The sequence below is a fragment of the Pempheris klunzingeri genome, chromosome 20 (genome assembly GCF_042242105.1).
Source record: "Pempheris klunzingeri isolate RE-2024b chromosome 20, fPemKlu1.hap1, whole genome shotgun sequence".
Taxonomy (NCBI): domain Eukaryota; kingdom Metazoa; phylum Chordata; class Actinopteri; order Acropomatiformes; family Pempheridae; genus Pempheris; species Pempheris klunzingeri.
In genome coordinates, this window is record NC_092031.1 from 501175 (window position 1) to 519759 (window position 18585).

Consider the following 18585-nt stretch of genomic DNA (forward strand, 5'->3'; position numbering starts at 1 on the left):
TTCCCGTTAGCCCCGTGCTAACTTCCCGTTAGCCCCGTTCTAACCTGAATGAGGATAAAATGATTGAATCTTCCAGACTTTCCAAATGTTTTCGGACTGAATGGATCAAACTGACGGTGATCTCTGATTTACAGGCGTCTCTTTCACAATAAGAGTCTGTTTGGGTCCAATGGCGCCATCTTTGTAATGGAGACCCTCCTGGGGGGTTGGGCTCACATCGGTGGCAGCCATCTTGGCCTCATTTTAGATAAATGTCTGTGATTGGTCAGTCGATGGCGAGGTTGAAATCTTTTGGGGCAAAACATGGAACACATAAGTGTGTGTGTGTGTGTGTGTGTGTGTGTGTGTGTGTGTGTGTGCAGGTCCTGCAGGCGTTAAAGGTGAAATATGGGGATCTGTACCGTCGGGACAACGTGGTTCTGAGCGGGACACACACCCACTGTGGCCCCGGTGGATACTTCCAGTACACACTGTTCATGATCAGCAGCAGCGGTTACATCAAGGCGTCAATCGAGCCGCTGGTCAACGGCATCGTCAAGGTGTGTGTGTGTGTGTGTGTGTGTGTGTGTGTGTGTGTGTGTGTGTGTGTGTGTGTGTGTGTGTGTCCACAGTCACAACATGAAGTTGTAACCGTGAATGAAAAACACTTCCAGGGTAAAAGCAGCCTGATGTATTGATGGTTTAAACTGTCTCCAGAGTATAGACACGGCCTGATGTATTGATGGTTTAAACTGTCTCCAGAGTATAGACACGGCCTGATGTATTGATGTCTCCAGAGTATAGACACGGCCTGATGTATTGATGTCTCCAGAGTATAGACACGGCCTGATGTATTGATGTCTCCAGAGTATAGACATGGCCTGATGTATTGATGGTTTAAACCGTCTCCAGAGTATAGACATAGCCCACAGCACTATGAGGCCAGGCAGGATCTACAGGGGCAGCGGAGAGCTGGGTGACAGCAGCCTGAACAGAAGTCCTCAGTCGTACCTGAACAACCCGGCGGCCGAGAGACACAGGTGAGTGAAACGTGTTTGTGTTTGCGATGTTGTGAATATTCCCGCTGACACCTGAACACATCACAGCGTCGTCACGGTGCCCACAGGTACAGGTGGAGCACTGATAAAGAGGTGGTGGTGCTGAAGTTCACTGATCTGGACGGAGACGGGATCGGGATGCTCAGGTGCGACCCCTCGCTAATGATATTGATAAGTACTGAGTATTGGCTGAGTATTGATCGTCCTGAACGCTCTGGCCGCCAGCTGGTTCGCCGTCCACGCCGTCAGCATGAACTACACCAACCGCATGGTGAGCAGCGACAACATGGGCTACGCCTCCTACCTGCTGGAGCGGGACAAGAACCCCGGGGAGCTACCTGGACAGGTGACGGGACGGGACGGGGGGGGGGGGGGGGGCCTTATGAGGTCACAGGGTCATAGCGTGGGCCTCTGTGCCCTGGGTTTCACCTGTCAGGCCACACAGGCTGCTGCCGACCCTCCGGTTTACCTTCAGAGGAACACACCGATTCTGATGCTGCTCATTAGCAGGAAGGAAGAGTGGAAATACATAGACAGAGTAATAATAATAATAATAATAATAATAAAAATAATAATAATAAAAATAATAATAACAATAGTAATAATAATAACAATAACAATAATAGTAATAATAATAACAATAATAATAATAGTAATAGTAATAAAAATAATAATAATAGTAATAATAATAACAATAATAATAATAGTAATAGTAATAATAATAATAAAAATAATAATAACAATAATAATAGTAATAATAACAACAATAATAATAATAGTAATAGTAATAATAATAACACTAATAATAATAGTAATAATAATAACAACAATAATAATAGTAATAGTAATAATAATAATAAGTAGTAGTAGTAGTAGTAGTAGTAGTAGTAGTAGTGTCGCATTATTGTGTTCATGAGACCAAACGGGGACTCACTCATAGAAAAAGTTGAAATAAGAAAACAACAGTGTTTCCTCTGTATGTAGCTTAGCTTAGTTTAGTTTAGCTTAGCTTAGCTTAGTTTAGTTTAGCTTAGCTTAGCTTATTTTAGGTTAGCTTAGCTTAGTTGACACACTTATTTTAACCAAAACCATCATATCTTCCTAAACTAAACCAAACTGCATCGTCCTAACCTTCCTCTATTGATCATTTCTGGGAACACATGAAGTTAGATTATACATGTGATTTAAAATAAGTTACTCTGCCTGTCTGCCTGTCTGTCTGCCTGCCTGTCTGCCTGCCTGCCTGTCTGTCTGTCTGCCTGTCTGTCTCAGGGAGGCTTCGTTGCTGGTTTCTCCTCCAGTAACCTTGGTGACGTCAGTCCGAACACCAGAGGACCTCACTGTGTGAACTCTGGGCTGAGCTGTGACTACCTGAACAGCTCCTGTCCTGTGGGGGGGGTAAACACACACACACACACACACACACATACACACACACACACTCACACTCACTCACTCACACACACACACACACACACTCACACACACACTCTCTCTCACACACTCACTCACACACACACACACACACACACACACACTCACACACACACTCTCTCTCACACACTCACTCACACACACACACACACACACACACACTCACACACACACTCTCTCTCACACACTCACTCACACACACACACACACACACACACACACACACACACACACACACACACACACACAGCAGTGACTAAACAGGAAGTGTGTGTCTGTCAGACTAAGATGTGTAAAGCGTTCGGACCTGGAGACGACATGTTCGACAGCACAAGGATCATCGGACACAACATCTACAGGAAGGCCAAGGTACCTGTCTGTCTGACCTGTCTGCCTCACCTGTCTGCCTGACCTGTCTGCCTCACCTGTCCGTCTCACCTGTCTGCCTGACCTGTCTGCCTCACCTGTCTGCCTCACCTGTCTGCCTCACCTGTCTGCCTCACCTGTCTGTCTCACCTGTCTGCCTCACCTGTCTGTCTGATGTGTTTGTATAAAAGAAGCGGACGTAGTCGCCGTGACAACGCTTGTTGGTTTGTGCCGTCTTTAATCTGGGAAGTTCCATAAATCAGATATTTAAATTGTAGGAGAGTGTGATCAGTGGGGTGTGTGGTTTTACCTGCACGTCCCCACAGTGTTCAGGTGTGTCTGCGCTGCCCCCTGCAGGAGATCTACGCCAGCGCAGCCCAGCAGGTGACTGGATCCCTTCAGTCGGCTCATCAGTGGGTCAACATGACGGACGTCACTGTGCAGGTCAACGACACACACACGGTCAGCAACACACACACACACACACACACACACACACACACACACACACACACTGGACTGTCCTGTTGTTGTCCTCTTCCATCTCCATGGCGATGAGTCATGTGACTCTGTCTTCCTGTCAGGTGACCACCTGTAAACCAGCTCTGGGTCACAGCTTCGCCGCAGGAACCACAGACGGAGGAGGAGACCTGAACTTCACTCAGGGTCAGTCTGCTCTTCTTCTTCTCTTCTTCTTCTCTTGTTTTTCTTCTTCTTCTCTTGTTTTTCTTCTTCTTCTTCTTCTCTTGTTTTTCTCTCACTCTGCTGGTGTTTTGCCCTCCCCTCTGGTCAGGCGCTGTGGAGGGCGACCCGTTCTGGGACGGGATCAGAGACACTCTCGTGGGTGAGCCGTCCAATCAGACGCAGGAGTGTCATCGTCCCAAACCAATCCTGTTCAGCACGGGGGAGGTGAGGGGGGGGGGGGGGGGGTCAAGAGTCACAACACTGAAGGAACCAGAGTCCATTCAGAGCTCAGAGACCAGAACCAGATGAGATTCTGGTTCAAATGTAGATCAAAGGATGAAATAATCACTCAGAAGTAACAACGTGTGTGTGTGTGTGTGTGTTGCTGACCGTGTGTGTGTGTGTGTGTGTGTGTGTGTTGCTGACCGTGTGTGTGTGTGTGTGTGTGTGTGTGTGTGTGTGTGTAGATGAACTGGCCTCTCCCGTGGCATCCTCAGATCGTTGATGTTCAGATCATCACCATCGGCTCCGTCGCCATCGTCGCCGTTCCTGGAGAGATCACGTAAGAAATACTACAGACAGTACTAATACTACGAATCACAGTACTAATACTACGAACCACAGCACTAATACTACAGACAGTACTAATACTACGAACCACAGTACTAATACTACGAACCACAGTACTAATACTACGAACCACAGCACTAATACTACAGACAGTACTAATACTACGAACCACAGTACTAATACTACGAACCACAGCACTAATACTACAGACAGCACTAATACTACAAACAGTACTACTGATAGTACTTCTAGTTCGTACTACTACTAGCAGTACTGACACTCATAGTATGATCATAGTAGTAATCGTAGTACTACTAATACTCTGCTGATAACACCACAGACGCTCAGATTTCCTGAGTTGTTTCCGACCAGTGAAGTACTCATTAAGAAGCTGCTCGACGACACAAACCTGCTTAAATCCGATTGGTCGAAACAGCCCAGAATCTCCTAATTACTTCCTGGTTTCATGTGTTGTATCGTCTGCTGATTTTAATGTTGGTAACCATGGCAACTGTCCCCACGCCATCCGGTCTGCTCTGCCCGGTGACAGCACCATGTCTGGGAGGAGGTTACGGGAGGCCGTCAAACAGGTGAGCTGCACGACCTGGAGAGTGACATCAGCGCCGCCGCTCACCTGCAGCCTGTCACATGACCGTACTGTGTGTGTGTGTGTGTGTGTCAGGAGCTCCGGTCGGAGGGGGCGTTCAGGGACTCGGTGGTGGTAATCGCTGGCCTGAGTAACGTGTACACTCACTACATCACCACCTATGAGGAGTACCAGGTAGCTGAGGCTCATGGGTAGTGTAGTATTTAGAGCCGCCCACCAACAGACAGAAAAACAGACACGGCGTAAATACTTCAGACTGACGCTCCTCCTCCTTCTCCAGGTGCAGCGGTACGAAGGCGCCTCCACCATCTACGGCCCACACACACTCACCGCATACCTGCACAAATACCGCGGCCTAGCCAGAGCCATCGCACAGGTGAGACTGGGCGGACTACACCGGACTACACCATGTATTATGGGAACTGTAGTTCCAAAATGTTGCATACGATTATCTCCTAAATATTAAGACAAAGAAGAAGAATATGAGTCTATTAATATGAACTTTTATCAGCGTATGTTTTGACAGTCGTGAGGCTCACAGTGTCTCATCAACGTGTTTCTACCTTCCAGAGACTCGAACATGGTCCCATGTGTGTTGTTGTGTTTTCAGGACCGAGTGTCGGAGCTTCCCGTTGGCCCTGAGCCTCCCTTCTTCCAGGAGAATCTCATCAATCTGCTGCCTGCAGCGCCCGTCGACAGAAAACCGGAGAACACGAGCTTTGGAGATGTCCTGGAGCAGGTTTACCCCGTCTACAGACCGGTGGGACATTCACACATTCACACTTAAATGAGGTGTCCCTCAGGGCTCAGTCCTCGGCCCAGTTCAGTCTGCCCGAAGCCACGTTCAGATTAAACTAATTAGGTTTTCTACCGTCATTATGCTGATGACACCTCGCTGTTTTTTGTGAACATACATGACCTGAGGTCTTCTAATGTGTTTCTCAGGGTGATGTTGTCTCCGTCACCTTTGTAGCAGGAAACCCTCGACACTCTGGAGACATCGTAAGGCCAAAAACTGCTTCATAGTTCTGTCCGTTGCTTGTTTGTCTTTGTTCGTTGCTCTCTAACCTCTTCTGTCTTGTCGTCCGTTGCAGAGAGATAAAACTTTTGTCACTGTGGAGATTTATGACAACAGAACAGAGACCTGGGAGGTTGTCCACACTGATGCATCATGGGAGACCAGGTAGGTTAGTGTGTGGTAGGAGGTTGATGTGGATCTTATTCTAAACTAATTTATATTGGATCCATTGTTTGTTTGGTTCGTGAAACTACAAGCAGCCGTTAAATCGCTCTCACCTCAGGAACACTAGAAGAGTCAAAATCTGTTTGATCTTCAAAAAGTCTTTTACTAAAAACAGCTGTTAAAAAGTCTTATGATCCGGGTTTTGCTGATCCCCTTCCTCGTGTGCCCCTTCACACCCTGCCGGTGGAGCCCTGCCGACACCGACCTTCTAAATGAAATGTGTTAACTGTGGTCTCCTGCTGCAGGTTCCACTGGCTGAAGGGTTCGAACCGGCAGAGTAACTCCACGGTGGAGTGGCACATCCCGCCGGCGGCCCCCAGCGGCTTCTACAGGATCCGACATTTCGGACACTACAAGCAGATGAAAGGCCTGCGACCCGTCATCACGCCGTACGGAGGCTCATCTGACGTCTTCAGAGTCGCCGCCAGCTTTTACTACCAGTGAGCGACGTCACAGAGACCGAAGGAAAGCGGAGACCGGTGATGCGTACAAAACATTTCCTTACACCTTTAATCCGAAGCTGCTCTCACATCACTTGTACTTGTTACTAAGAGTTTGGGAAAAATGCAGAATGTTGAAATTAAACATGAAAAACAGGAATTATTGTTTTGAAAGTCATAAAATGTTCCTGCTTTCCACTGTAAAGGTAGATTTCAGATATTTAATAACGTTTATCAAACTGACAAAACGATAAATGTTTTTTAACAGTGAACCTCTGCGTCCTCCTGCTGTTTCTTCTTCTTCTGACGTCTTTTCTTGTAGAAACAGAAACTAAAAACCCTCCAGAAGTGATTTCATTCTGACACAATAACAAAGATAAAAACAGTTTGAATAGCAAAAATATTTATTTTAAACTCGTCTGTATAGAAATTCGTCAGGCGAACCAGAGCTGCACAACAACATGGACACGTGAACTCATCACAGCATGAATGAAGTGAAAACATGGACGTTAAAACTGCTTCTTAAAGCTTTCTGGGGCCTTCTGTCCTGCTCAGCCCAACTTTTACTCCAAATATTGGAAACTTTGTGCTTTTTACTCCACTTTTCTGACAGCTTTAGTTATATTGTTATTAATCTGACGTATTAGTGAGATTAAACTACGCAGCCAACCAGATCTCACAGAAATACCTGAAACGACCACGACTTCTAATAATAATAATAATAAACACGTGCGGTTTGGTTACGTTTAGGGACCAAAATTACTTGGTTTAGGTTAAAATAAGTACGATAGTAATGTAAGTGAACTTCTGGTGTCCTGTCCTGTCTTCACTGTGACTGAACCAGCGTTAATACCTTCTGTTACACAAGCCAACTTTCATACATCAGTTAAAATAACTTTTGGTCTCCAGTGGTTCACGTGTCCGTTTTAACACGTTACAAACCGCCATCACGTGATCTGTAACTGGTCACTTCACGTATTTCTGTGAGCTCATTGTGACCCAGCAGCTGCAACAAGAATATAATCTGAAATTCTGCATAAGTACTTTTACTTTGGGGACTTCTAATGCTAATCCTTCTTTCACCACTGCAGCCCAGATGGCTCGTTAGGGCCCAACCAGCAGACCGTTTAGTATTTTAACATCAGGCTTTGGATAAAAATAAACTCCCTATGATATAAACACAGACGTGTCGATGTCACTTTGAGATTTTATATAATATATCTTTTACGTCCAAAATGTTTCCACACTGAACCTCAGCAGTTTGTCTGACTGACTCTATCTAAGGAAGCTTTTCATGAACAAACTCCTCACGACAGATTAAAGTGCTTTCAGTTTGACAAACACACACTTATTCTCACGGGAAAATGCTTTGGTCCGTTAAATCAAACAAGATGGAAGAAGCACGTTAACAGTTTCACGTCCAGAAACGTCCTCATCGGTGCAGACATGAAGAAACTACAGCTGTACAAAACTATTCAGACCTGCGGGTAAATAAATACACACTGTAGGATGCTGGTTTGACGTTATACAAGTTTCCACGAACAGCACAGAGAGACGCTTGGTCTCTTTTTAGACTTTAGAAAACTCCTCTGTGGAGTTTACAGATTTTACAAATGTTCAGTTTGGAGAGGAAGTGGTGAGACGTTTGTTACCGTCGGACATCACAAGCAAAACAGTTTCTGCAACACGGCACCTTTACATGCTAAATGTTTTATGCTAGCATGTTAACGTCAAGTTAGCCCATTATTAGCTTGCTAGCATAAAACATTTAGCATGTTAAGGTACCATTAAAATGTGACGTTTACATGTTAGTATGCTAATGTTCACATAATGTTATAACATTAGCACAGTAATTGTAATGCTAGCGTGGAGAGAGCTATGCTAGCTGGTTCCCTGTCCCAGTCTTTATGCTACAGCTCCAAAAATGGGCGGACTGGATACGTCACACACAAATCGGTAAAAGTAACAAAAATGAAAAAGCATCTGATCTTTACATAAATTCATAGCGTTCCCTCAAACCCAGTCCTCCCAGCACTCCCTCTCCTCTGAACACGAACATGTCAGACAGTCACATAAATAGTTTTGAGGTGTTTCTGGGAGCGTCAGTTTCCTCTTACATGGTTTTGGTCACTTCCTGTTTGCTGAGGAGGACTTCCAGCAGGCGGAGTTTAGCCTTGAGCTGTTTGTATTCCTGGTATTCCTCCTTCATCGGAGTACGATCCTCTTTTTGGCAGATTCTGTCGGTAAACATAAGGATTTATCAGTGAAAATGATTTATGTAACTGATGTAAATATTAAAAAGCAGTGGGCCCAGAATAGATCCTGGTGGGACCCCTTTAAAGGATAACTCTGGTATTTTACACCGAAGTCCTATTTGTACATATTTTGGTGTTAATGATACCTTTGGGACAACTGCACCTGATCACAGTAGGTCCACTAAAAGAGCTTGTTTGATCCACTGACAGGCTCAGAGTGTTATTCTAAGTGTGTGACAGCATCATGGAAAGGATCCCTACAGAGAGAGACCTGGAAGATCCTTTTGGTTTAACCACAAACAGCACACACACCAGACTACATTCACTAAAACAGGGATTTTAGCTCACAGAACACAGGAGCTGCTGCTGCCTCCATCAGGTAGTTTGTTTGTGTTGTTGTGAGTTTAGTGATTTAAAGGGTCAGTTTGGAGCCAACACACAACAGCAGGCTTTGCTCTCACCTTCCAGTCTGACGGTGAAACTCGTCCTCAAACTCTCTCAGAGCTTTACGCATCGTCTTCTTCTCTGCCCTCGTCTCCCGCAGACACTGCAGCAGCTGAGACCTGGTTTGGTGGAGGACAGTGAAAACACCGTGTACATGATGTTAGTTAGGAGTCATAGTGAGTTTGTCTTAACGTGGAAAGTTAGTTTGGATGTTCTCTGTGAAAACCAACCGTATAACTCACTCACACTCACTCACACACTCACACTCACACACACTCACACACACTCACACACACTCACACACACACACACACACACACACACACACTCACACACACTCACACACACTCACACACACTCACACACACTCACACACACATACACTCACACACACTCACACACACTCACACACACTCACACACACACACTCACACACACTCACACACACTCACACACACTCACACACTCACACACTCACACACACACACACTCACACACACTCACACACACTCACACACACACACACACACACACACACACACTCACACACACTCACACACACTCACACACACATACACTCACACACACTCACACACACTCACACACACTCACACACACTCACACACACATACACTCACACACTCACACACACTCACACACACACACCTGGATGCTTCGTGCAGGTTGGCAATGGTGAGAGCAGGTTGTTGATGGACGGCTTTCATCTCGTCCAATGGGGACACAAAGGCGGGGTCGCTGTCCCGGTCGCTGTCCTCCTCGCCGACAGCCAGGCGGGCTGCTGGAGGAGGCGGGACAGGAAACTGATCGACTGTCATGGAGCCGGAGTCTTCATCGGAGCCGTCCTCTTCCTCCTGAAAGTCCGAAGCAGTCAGACGGCAACGACAAAGTCAACAGAGCAACAACTCGTCTGTCTCTGCATGATCTGATAGATGCTAACATGCTAACATGCTAACACATAGGCCAAGACAGCAGCTCCTGTCTGCAGAGGATGAACCCCTGGATGTTCAGACAGCAGCTCCTGTCTGCAGAGGATGAACCCCTGGATGTTCAGACAGCAGCTCCTGTCTGCAGAGGATGAACCCCTGGATGTTCAGACAGCAGCTCCTGTCTGCAGAGGATGAACCCCTGGATGTTCAGACTATCAGTGGATCACTGAGAGACTGAAGGAACCTTAAAAACAGACGGGTTCTCTATGAGGTTCTGCAGCCTCTGTTTTCTGGAGCTTTATTCTGGAGGGACGTCACATGATGATGACGTCCTCTGGAGTGTGTGTGTGTGTGTGTGTGTGTTTCTCACTATCGTGGTGATGGTCGGGCTGGCACACAGTAAACGTTTGATCATCTGGTATCTGTCGTACAGAGGCTTCACCAGGTTCTTCTCCTGTTTTGTTCCCTGACGGACAGACGATAAATTAAATGGATGATGATCTTCAGGTCGTCTGATCTCCTCTGTAGTGTATTACCGACAGTAGATGGTGGTCAGCACACCCCCACTTTGGAGAAGCAGGCAGGAGTGGAGGCTACATCTAGAATATTTTCACTGCTTCACATTGAATCAGATGTGAATTTGTGACCGTAAACTGAAGCCTCTCTCTGTTTCTTCAGTCACCAGACTCCATTGACAAAAACAGTGATTTTACCACATAGAACACTGGAGTTCGCTGTGCTCCCCCTGCCTCCATCAGCAAACGAACATGTTTGTTTGGATCTGAACCGACCCTTTAAAACACCAAAGTCACAAAACAACACCAACACACTGACTGATGGAGGCAGCAGCAGACCAGCAGCTCCTGAGTTCCGTGTGGTAAAAACACTGTTTTTGTCAGTGGAGTCTGGCGGCTTTGACACAAGGAAAGGGAAAAAGAAAAAGAACATCTTCAGTTCCCAGTGAGAAAGGTCTGAAAATATTCTAACTACTGATGTTGCTGTTTTTAAGAGCCCCCCCGTCCACAGCGGTACATCGCTGAGCGTCTGTGCCGACCTCCACCTGCTGCAGGTGACACACTGACTGTGGAGAAGAGCTGGCCAGGACTCACCGGTCGGCCGTGAACGCTCTCAAAGTAGAGCAGACATTTCTGCAGAGTGATCTTCTCCAACACCATCTGAGCCTGAGTCATCTCCTGCACACACACACACACACACACACACACACACACACACACACACACACACACACACACACACACACACACAGTCAGTAGAGGACACTGAGGTGTAGACGAGGTGGAATAAAACGGTGAAGAAAGTGAACAGAGTCTGGTGAGCAGAGACCTTCATGTTGTCGGGCAGACCCAGAGTCTGCCTCTTCTCCCTCAGCCGTCTGAACAGAGACTCCACCGTCTCCTCCAGGGTGGGCTTGTGCTCCGGCGCCCCCTGCTGGCCGGAGTCGTGCCTGCAGCAGGACACATTTACACCTGAAGACCTGAAGCTACCGGACCTCACCGATCCTGTGCCAGGTGTGCTGGTCTTACCTGTTTACTGGACCGTCCCGCTCCTTGGACTCAAACACCGACTGTCTCAGTCTGAGCTCTGAGGAACACATGAGGAGTTTATGAAGTGTGACAGTGAAGAATAATCCAAAGATAGGATATATAATTGTTGCTCTACAGACATCAGTGTTCATGAACACATCACGAGACGCATGTTTTTACCTTTGAGCTGTTTGCGAGCTTTCGCCAGTTCGTTCATCACTCCGACCAGCTCCGGGTTCGAGTATTTATCGTTGTAGGACGGCTGAAGAACACGACACAACAGAGTCAGCATCAAGTCCACAACAACAAGTCCAAGACTGGATCTGGAAGATCCTTTTGGTTTAACCACAAACAGCCGTTATATCGCTCTCTGCACACACACCAGACTCCATTCACAAAAACAGGGATTTTAGCTCACAGGACACAGGAGCTGCTGGTCTGCTGCTGCCTCCATCAGTCAGTGTGTCTGTGTTATTGTGTGTTACACAGACATTGTGTTGGATCCAAACTGACCCTTAAAAACACCAAAGTCACACAAACACACTGACTGATGGAGGCAGCAGCAGAGCAGCAGCACCTGTGTCCTGTGAGCTAAAATCCCTGTTTTTGTGAATGGAGTCTGGTGTGTGTGCAGAGAGCGATAGAAAAGCTGTTTCTGTAGCTGCTCCTCCATGCCTGCAGAGGGCATTATGGGTAATGTGGTCCATGAACCGGCCCTCTGGCTCATCTGGTTGTGGACTGGATTGTGGTCTGTGTTTACCTTGTAGTTCATCTCCTGCTCAAACTGGTCCTCGAACCTGCGGACCTTCTTCTTCAGGGTCTGGATGTGTCGGCTGAGGAACGGGACGGAGGACAGACAGTCGCCCTCCGAGCCCTCCGGCCGGTCCCGCCCCCGACACCTGCACAGGTAGACAGAAGGCCCTGGTGAACACGCAGTGACTTCAGAGGTTCAAGGTTGTAAAGTGGTGTTTCGAGGTAAATACTGAAACCCAGACTGGATTATAAACATGTGGTCCGTTTGGAGCCGAGTGCTGATTCTGTTTGTCTTTACTGGTTTTCTGCTTCTATGGATCTTATCTTTTATTTGACAGTCTCTGTATGATTCTTTAACGTATTTAACTGTTTCCTTATTGTCTTTTTCTAAACTGTATGTGAAATGTTTTGAAAAGTGCTTTAATAATAAAGGTGCTCTTATTGGAGGGCGGCGTGATATTTTAAGAAAAGTTAAAGATTCAAATTTATAAGGAAAAACTCAAGTTTACAACAGAAAACTTGAATATTCTGAGACTGAAGTAGTAAATTTATGAGAAAACTCTGTGTGTTCACACAGAACTCACGTTTAGCAAAAAGGAAATACTGTTTTGTTCTTGCAGAAATTCAGAGCGGCTCCTCAGACAGGTTAGTTTATCAGTTTTCAACGGTAGAAAATAGAAAAAGGGAGTAAGTTCAGCAGCCAGAATCAGACTCAACGTGTGTGTTCATGGTGTGTGAACACAGTTTGTGGACGACAAAGACTGAAGCTGAGACACAAAGACCAGAAACTGGGTCAGAAGCACATCAGAAGGTCCAGCTTCAGGCTGTGGGTCAGAAAACAGAAAAGACGAAGGAGGAGGAAGAGCAGGAGGAGGAGGAGGAAGAGGAGGAGGAAGAGCAGGAGCAGGAGGAGGAGGAGGAGGAGGAGGAGGAAGAGCAGGAGCAGGAGGAGGAGGAGGAGGAGGAGGAGGAGGAGGAGGGCTTATATAAGAAGTGTTAAAGCAGCTGCACTCTGACAGGATTTCATTTAAAACACTTTAATACCCAGAAATGGTGTCAGAGTGTGTGTGTGTGTGTGTGTGGGGGGTCAGTCCGCTGAAATCTGTCCTCAGAAACACCTCTGGAAACATCTGGAGCGACAGGGGTGCAGACAGACAGACAGACAGACAGACAGACAGGTGTGCAGACAGACAGACAGACAGACAGACAGACAGGTGTGCAGACAGACAGACAGACAGACAGACAGACAGACAGGCAGGTGTGCAGACAGACAGACAGACAGACAGACAGGTGTGCAGACAGACAGACAGACAGACAGGTGTGCAGACAGACAGACAGACAGACAGGCAGGTGTGCAGACAGACAGACAGACAGACAGGGGTGCAGACAGACAGGCAGGTGTGCAGACAGACAGACAGACAGACAGGTGTGCAGACAGACAGGCAGACAGACAGACAGACAGACAGGTGTGCAGACAGACAGGCAGACAGACAGACAGACAGGTGTGCAGACAGACAGACAGACAGACAGGTGTGCAGACAGACAGGCAGACAGACAGACAGACAGGTGTGCAGACAGACAGGCAGACAGACAGACAGACAGGTGTGCAGACAGACAGGCAGACTCACAGGATGTAGTCCTGGCTGCAGGGGGGTGATGGAGCCGTGTCGGGGTCGGAGTTGAACCTCAGACTGTGGCTCAGGCTGGAGCAGCGGGGGGACGGCTGGGGGCCGGGGCCGCCCGCCAGCAGCTGGAGGAGGGCTCCGCCTCCTCCCTCTCCCCCCCCCTCCCCCCCGGGGCTGGTCCTCTGGGGGGAGTGGGGGGGGCCGGGGGGCGGCGCTCCGTCGGGGGTCGGGGGCTGGATGGCGGTTAAGGGCTGGTGCCGGGGGGACTGTGGGGGTCTGGTGAGGACGGTCAGCGGCTCTGCAGAGACACCATCAGGAACATCAATCAATCAATCAATCAGTGCTTCATCAATGATCTGACTCTGTGATGTCATCATCAGGAAGTGTCTGTAACTAGAACTAACTACAGCTTATAGTTAATAACTAGTTAACTAACTAGTTAACTAGAACGTGTCCTCATATCATTACAGCTGTTTTACTACTTTGTCATTCATTATCTGTCAGGGAACCGTAAGGATCCCAGGGACCCATCAATCACCACTAGAACCACCTGAAGAACCACAAGGCCTCTGAACACCCAAAGGGTTCAATACAGCCTTCAAAGATCAGTAGAACCTCATCGATCACCACTAGAACAGCCTTAAAGATACAGAGAACCACCTTAAAGACCTCCAGAACCTCCTCGATCACCACTAGAACAGCCTTAAAGACACAGAGAACCACCTTAAAGACCTCCAGAACCTCCTCGATCACCACTAGAACAGCCTTAAAGACACAGAGAACCACCTTAAAGACCTCCAGAACCTCCTCGATCACCACTAGAACAGCCTTAAAGACACAGAGAACCTCCTTAAAGACCTCCAGAACCTCCTCGATCACCACTAGAACAGCCTTAAAGACACAGAGAACCACCTTAAAGACCTCCAGAACCTCCTCGATCACCACTAGAACAGCCTTAAAGACACAGAGAACCACCTTAAAGACCTCCAAAACCTCCTCGATCACCACTAGAACAGTCTTAAAGACACAGAGAACCACCTTAAAGACCTCCAGAACCTCATCGATCGCCACTAGAACAGTCTTAAAGACACAGAGAACCACCTTAAAGACCTCCAGAACCTCCTCGATCACCACTAGAACAGCCTTAAAGACACAGAGAACCACCTTAAAGACCTCCAGAACCTCCTCGATCGCCACTAGAACAGCCTTAAAGACACAGAGAACCACCTTAAAGACCTCCAGAACCTCCTCGACCTCCTCAGCACATGTTGAATGACCCTGAAGGGGTTTCAGATCCATTTCTCTGTGCTGATCTTCGGTCTGAGCTAACGCTCGTTAGCATCGCCGCCTGGTTTTGGACTGTGGTTCAACTTCTGCTTTGTTGTGCAGCTCTTCCTTTTCCTCACCTGGGCTACCTATCTTAACTATCTCAACTAGCTTAACGAGCTCAACTAGCTTAACTAGCTTAACGAGCTCAACTAGCTTAATGTCAGGATGTTTATCAGTGATTTAACTGGCTGCGACCATTGTAACGTGCTAACATGCTAACGCTAGATGTTAGCTTTATCATCTCAAAGGCGTTAGCATGAAGGGGGGGGCTGTTTTTATTTGACTTGCTTCTCCTGCAGCTTTAAAGTGATTAGTGTCGTTAGTTTGGGTGAATAAATACGTTTAACTGGTTAAAGTTAGACAGAAAGAGACTGTTTAGACAAAATGTTCAAATATATCCAGTGACAGACAGACAGGCAGGCAGACAGGCAGGTGTGTCCACCTGGCGGGCTGTTCTCGTCGGGGGGGACGCCGTGGCACAGAGCCAGGGTCTTCCCCTCCTTCCCTCCGAGCTCCACGGGGCTGCAGGGGCTCTTCTGCTCCTTGCTGCCCAGGGCGGGGGGGCTCTCCTCTGGGGACGGGCCCAGCGAGGGGCCCCCCTCCACCTCCAGAGCCTGGAGCTTCATCAGGGAACTCTGCAGGCAGAAGCAGAACATGCCAGACCAGATCCAGAGATTACCCCGGTCCCAGGAGGAGGCTGCAGGCAGACCTTTAATACAGAAGATCTGAAGAGCTGTTATGGATTATAGACTCCAGATATTAGCCAGATCCCAGCCTCTGAAACACATGTGGAGGAGTGGCACAGTGTGTCAGTGTGCTGTTCAGGAAGTAGTTTGTGCCGACAGTCCAAAAGATGACACAGTTAGCCTCCTAATCCATGAATTAGTCAGGCATCGCCCAGTCCAAGAACCCATGGAGCCCCCTCCCTCTGGTCTAGCTCCTCCAGATATTAGTCTGTTACGCTCCTCATGAAAGGGAACATCCCAGAAACACAAATCTTCAATCCAGCGATTAGCCAGTGCCGGTAACTGTTGAATTATAATCCCAAAGCTTCACAGGAACATGAATCCTCCTTCCTCTGTCTTTAGCCTGTGACAGTGCAGGAATTAGCCTGCCCCGGTGAGACGGAGCTCAGCAGGGAGAGACGAGCTGAGAGGTTTTGAATTTTCATCCTGTCGACCTGCACGTTCACCGATGATGATGATGATGATGATGATGATGATGATGATGATGATGCGTTGGTACCTTCCCTCTCTCTCTCTCTCCCAGCAGCTCCACTCCTCTCTCGCCCTCCCTCGTTGGATTACTCATCCTCAGGGTTGTGAAAGAGGGAGGATGGAGGGATGGGGGGTGGATGGTGGTTTCAGGAGTCGGGCGAGCGAGCATCACCCCCCCTCCTCCTGAAATGGGTGGGGGAGAGAGAGAGAGAGAGAGAGAGAGAGAGAGAGAGAGATAGAGAGAGAGAGAGAGAGACATAAGGGACACATGAGGACGCCTCTCTCTTCCTGATCGTGAGGTTTTTCCCGCAGCAGAGGGGGATGGGCTACTTCCTGACATCACCGTGTGTGTGTGTGTGTGTGAGTGTGAGTGTGTGTGTGTGAGTGTGAGTGTGTGTGTGTGTGTGTGTGAGTGTGTGTGTGTGTGTGAGTGTGTGTGTGTGTGTGTGTGTGTGTGTGTGTGTGTGTGTGTGTGAGTGTGTGTGTGAGTGTGAGTGTGAGTGTGTGTGTGTGAGTCTCATTCATAAAAAAGCAAAGAGGAGGAGGAGGATGAGTCAGTTTAACCTCTTAACCACACAGAATGATAAATCTCACCTGTCCCACAGCTGCCTGCTCATTTACATAGATTCCTGGATTCAACAGCTAATTATTATTAATCATTTTATGACTGACTCCAGCCGTTCTATCGCTCTCTGCACACACACCAGACTACATTCACTAAAACAGGGATTTTAGAGAACAGGACACAGGAGCTGCTGCTCTGCTGCTGCCTCCATCAGTCAGTGTGTTGGTGTTACTGTGTGATATGTGTGATGTGTGATGATACACAGATGTTGTGTTGGATCCAAACTGACCCTTAAAAACACAGACACACTGACTGATGGAGGCAGCAGCTCCTGTGTCCTGTTCTCTAAAATCCCTGTTTTAGTGAATGTAGTCTGGTGTGTGTGCTGTTTGTGGTTAAACCAAAAGGATCTTCCAGGTCTCTCTCTGTAGGGATCCTTTCCATGATGCTGTCACACACTTAGAATAACACTCTGAGCCTGTCAGTGGACAGAACAGTTAGATAAATGTATTCTTATTAAATGTAGGTATTATTACAGTGCAGGTAACAACAACCTTAAAACCTGCTGCAATAAGACATTTTAAATCTTTCAGGCTTTTGTTTCTGGGTGTTACTGGACTGGTGCTTTGATGACGACTCACCAGACTCTTTACAAATATTGATCTAATCTGGATCGATACAAAGGATAAACATCTTCTAAGATAGTTTCTGGTTTAAGGTTAAAACTAAACCGTTACATGACCGACATCAACATATTCAATCAAAACGATCAATACTTTTAATCAGAACAACACTCACGTGCTGCAGCGGCGGTCTGCACACAGCGCCGCCTGGCGGCCAGACAGCGGGACTGCAGGTCAGAGTGAACTGGCTTCTGTGGTGGTTGTGTTTCGGTCAAACAGCGCCCCCGCTGACACACCAGCACAGTTCAGGCGGACAGTGGTACTGCAGCACGTCACACTTCCGGAAGCTCAGCAGAAGTTCTGAGAGGATGATGATGAGGATGATGAGGGAAAAGCTGTAGGAAGCGTTTTGATGTATTGAAGTGGTGTTTGTGAGGAGAATGCCACTCACACCAGACTGCTTTTCATTTCTGTGTGTTTCCTGCTGCTGAGAAACTCAGTGTGTCAGGGGAGAGGCAGAGTGGACGTCTGGAGAAGAATGAAAATGATACTTTAACACAGGATCTCTGGAGACTTATGTGTTTGCAGAAGTATAGAGGACAGCCGGCCAGATTCAGAACACCTGATGAGTAAAGTGTTTTCTGTGTGTTTGGTCTGTAATCACAGCCGTGCTTTTATTCTGCAGTCTTTAAAATGGAGTTCTGTTGATAGAGATGAGCCCAGAGCAGGACCGTACTGGCTGTTTAGAGAGAACAACAGGTTTCCTTCAAAATAAAAGTCAAGAAACGGAGAGTGAAGTGAACAGTTACTTCTGAAAATTAAGATTTTATTTCTAAATCGTGATCATGATCATGGAGCAGTCATAGATTCACACAACAGCAGTTAACTTTAGTCCCTCTTAC

The 18585-nt window shown here is 47.4% G+C and overlaps 2 protein-coding genes across 2 annotated transcripts in view; one reads left to right on the plus strand and one right to left on the minus strand.

Annotated features, from left to right (window-relative positions):
• The window catches only part of asah2 (N-acylsphingosine amidohydrolase 2), an 8985-nt gene extending 2581 nt beyond the window's left edge, over positions 1–6404 (plus strand). Inside the window, exons 4-20 of the mRNA XM_070851883.1 lie at positions 363–539; positions 892–1019; positions 1106–1183; positions 1263–1383; positions 2310–2435; positions 2754–2840; positions 3195–3299; positions 3422–3503; positions 3631–3746; positions 3989–4083; positions 4642–4681; positions 4774–4872; positions 4979–5074; positions 5309–5458; positions 5644–5700; positions 5793–5881; positions 6187–6404. Of these exons, the coding sequence (XP_070707984.1) occupies positions 363–539; positions 892–1019; positions 1106–1183; positions 1263–1383; positions 2310–2435; positions 2754–2840; positions 3195–3299; positions 3422–3503; positions 3631–3746; positions 3989–4083; positions 4642–4681; positions 4774–4872; positions 4979–5074; positions 5309–5458; positions 5644–5700; positions 5793–5881; positions 6187–6385 (1845 nt within the window). The 3' untranslated portion in view covers positions 6386–6404. The remainder of the gene's footprint in view (positions 1–362; positions 540–891; positions 1020–1105; positions 1184–1262; positions 1384–2309; positions 2436–2753; positions 2841–3194; positions 3300–3421; positions 3504–3630; positions 3747–3988; positions 4084–4641; positions 4682–4773; positions 4873–4978; positions 5075–5308; positions 5459–5643; positions 5701–5792; positions 5882–6186) is intronic.
• Positions 6405–8494: 2090 nt separating this feature from the next.
• LOC139220072 (protein FAM13C-like) lies at positions 8495–15934 on the minus strand. Its single transcript, XM_070852134.1, has 11 exons — positions 15721–15934; positions 13953–14247; positions 12332–12470; positions 11752–11833; positions 11585–11629; positions 11372–11514; positions 11137–11220; positions 10398–10493; positions 9747–9952; positions 9098–9199; positions 8495–8618 (listed from the first exon to the last, which is right to left on the minus strand). Exons 1-11 carry the CDS (start codon positions 15932–15934, stop codon positions 8495–8497), a joined length of 1530 nt encoding a protein of 509 aa, XP_070708235.1.
• Positions 15935–18585: the final 2651 nt, after the last annotated feature.

Coding starts and splice junctions, on each gene's coding strand:
- LOC139220072 (XM_070852134.1), bottom strand. CDS start 15,934: ATGTTCTGCTTCTGCCTGCAGAGTTCCCTGATGAAGCTCCAGGCTCTG. Junction 11,834..12,331: donor AGCAGGAGATGAACTACAAG/GTAAACACAGAC, acceptor CGTGTTCTTCAG/CCGTCCTACAACGATAAATA. Junction 11,221..11,371: donor GTCTGCCCGACAACATGAAG/GTCTCTGCTCAC, acceptor GTGTGTGTGCAG/GAGATGACTCAGGCTCAGAT.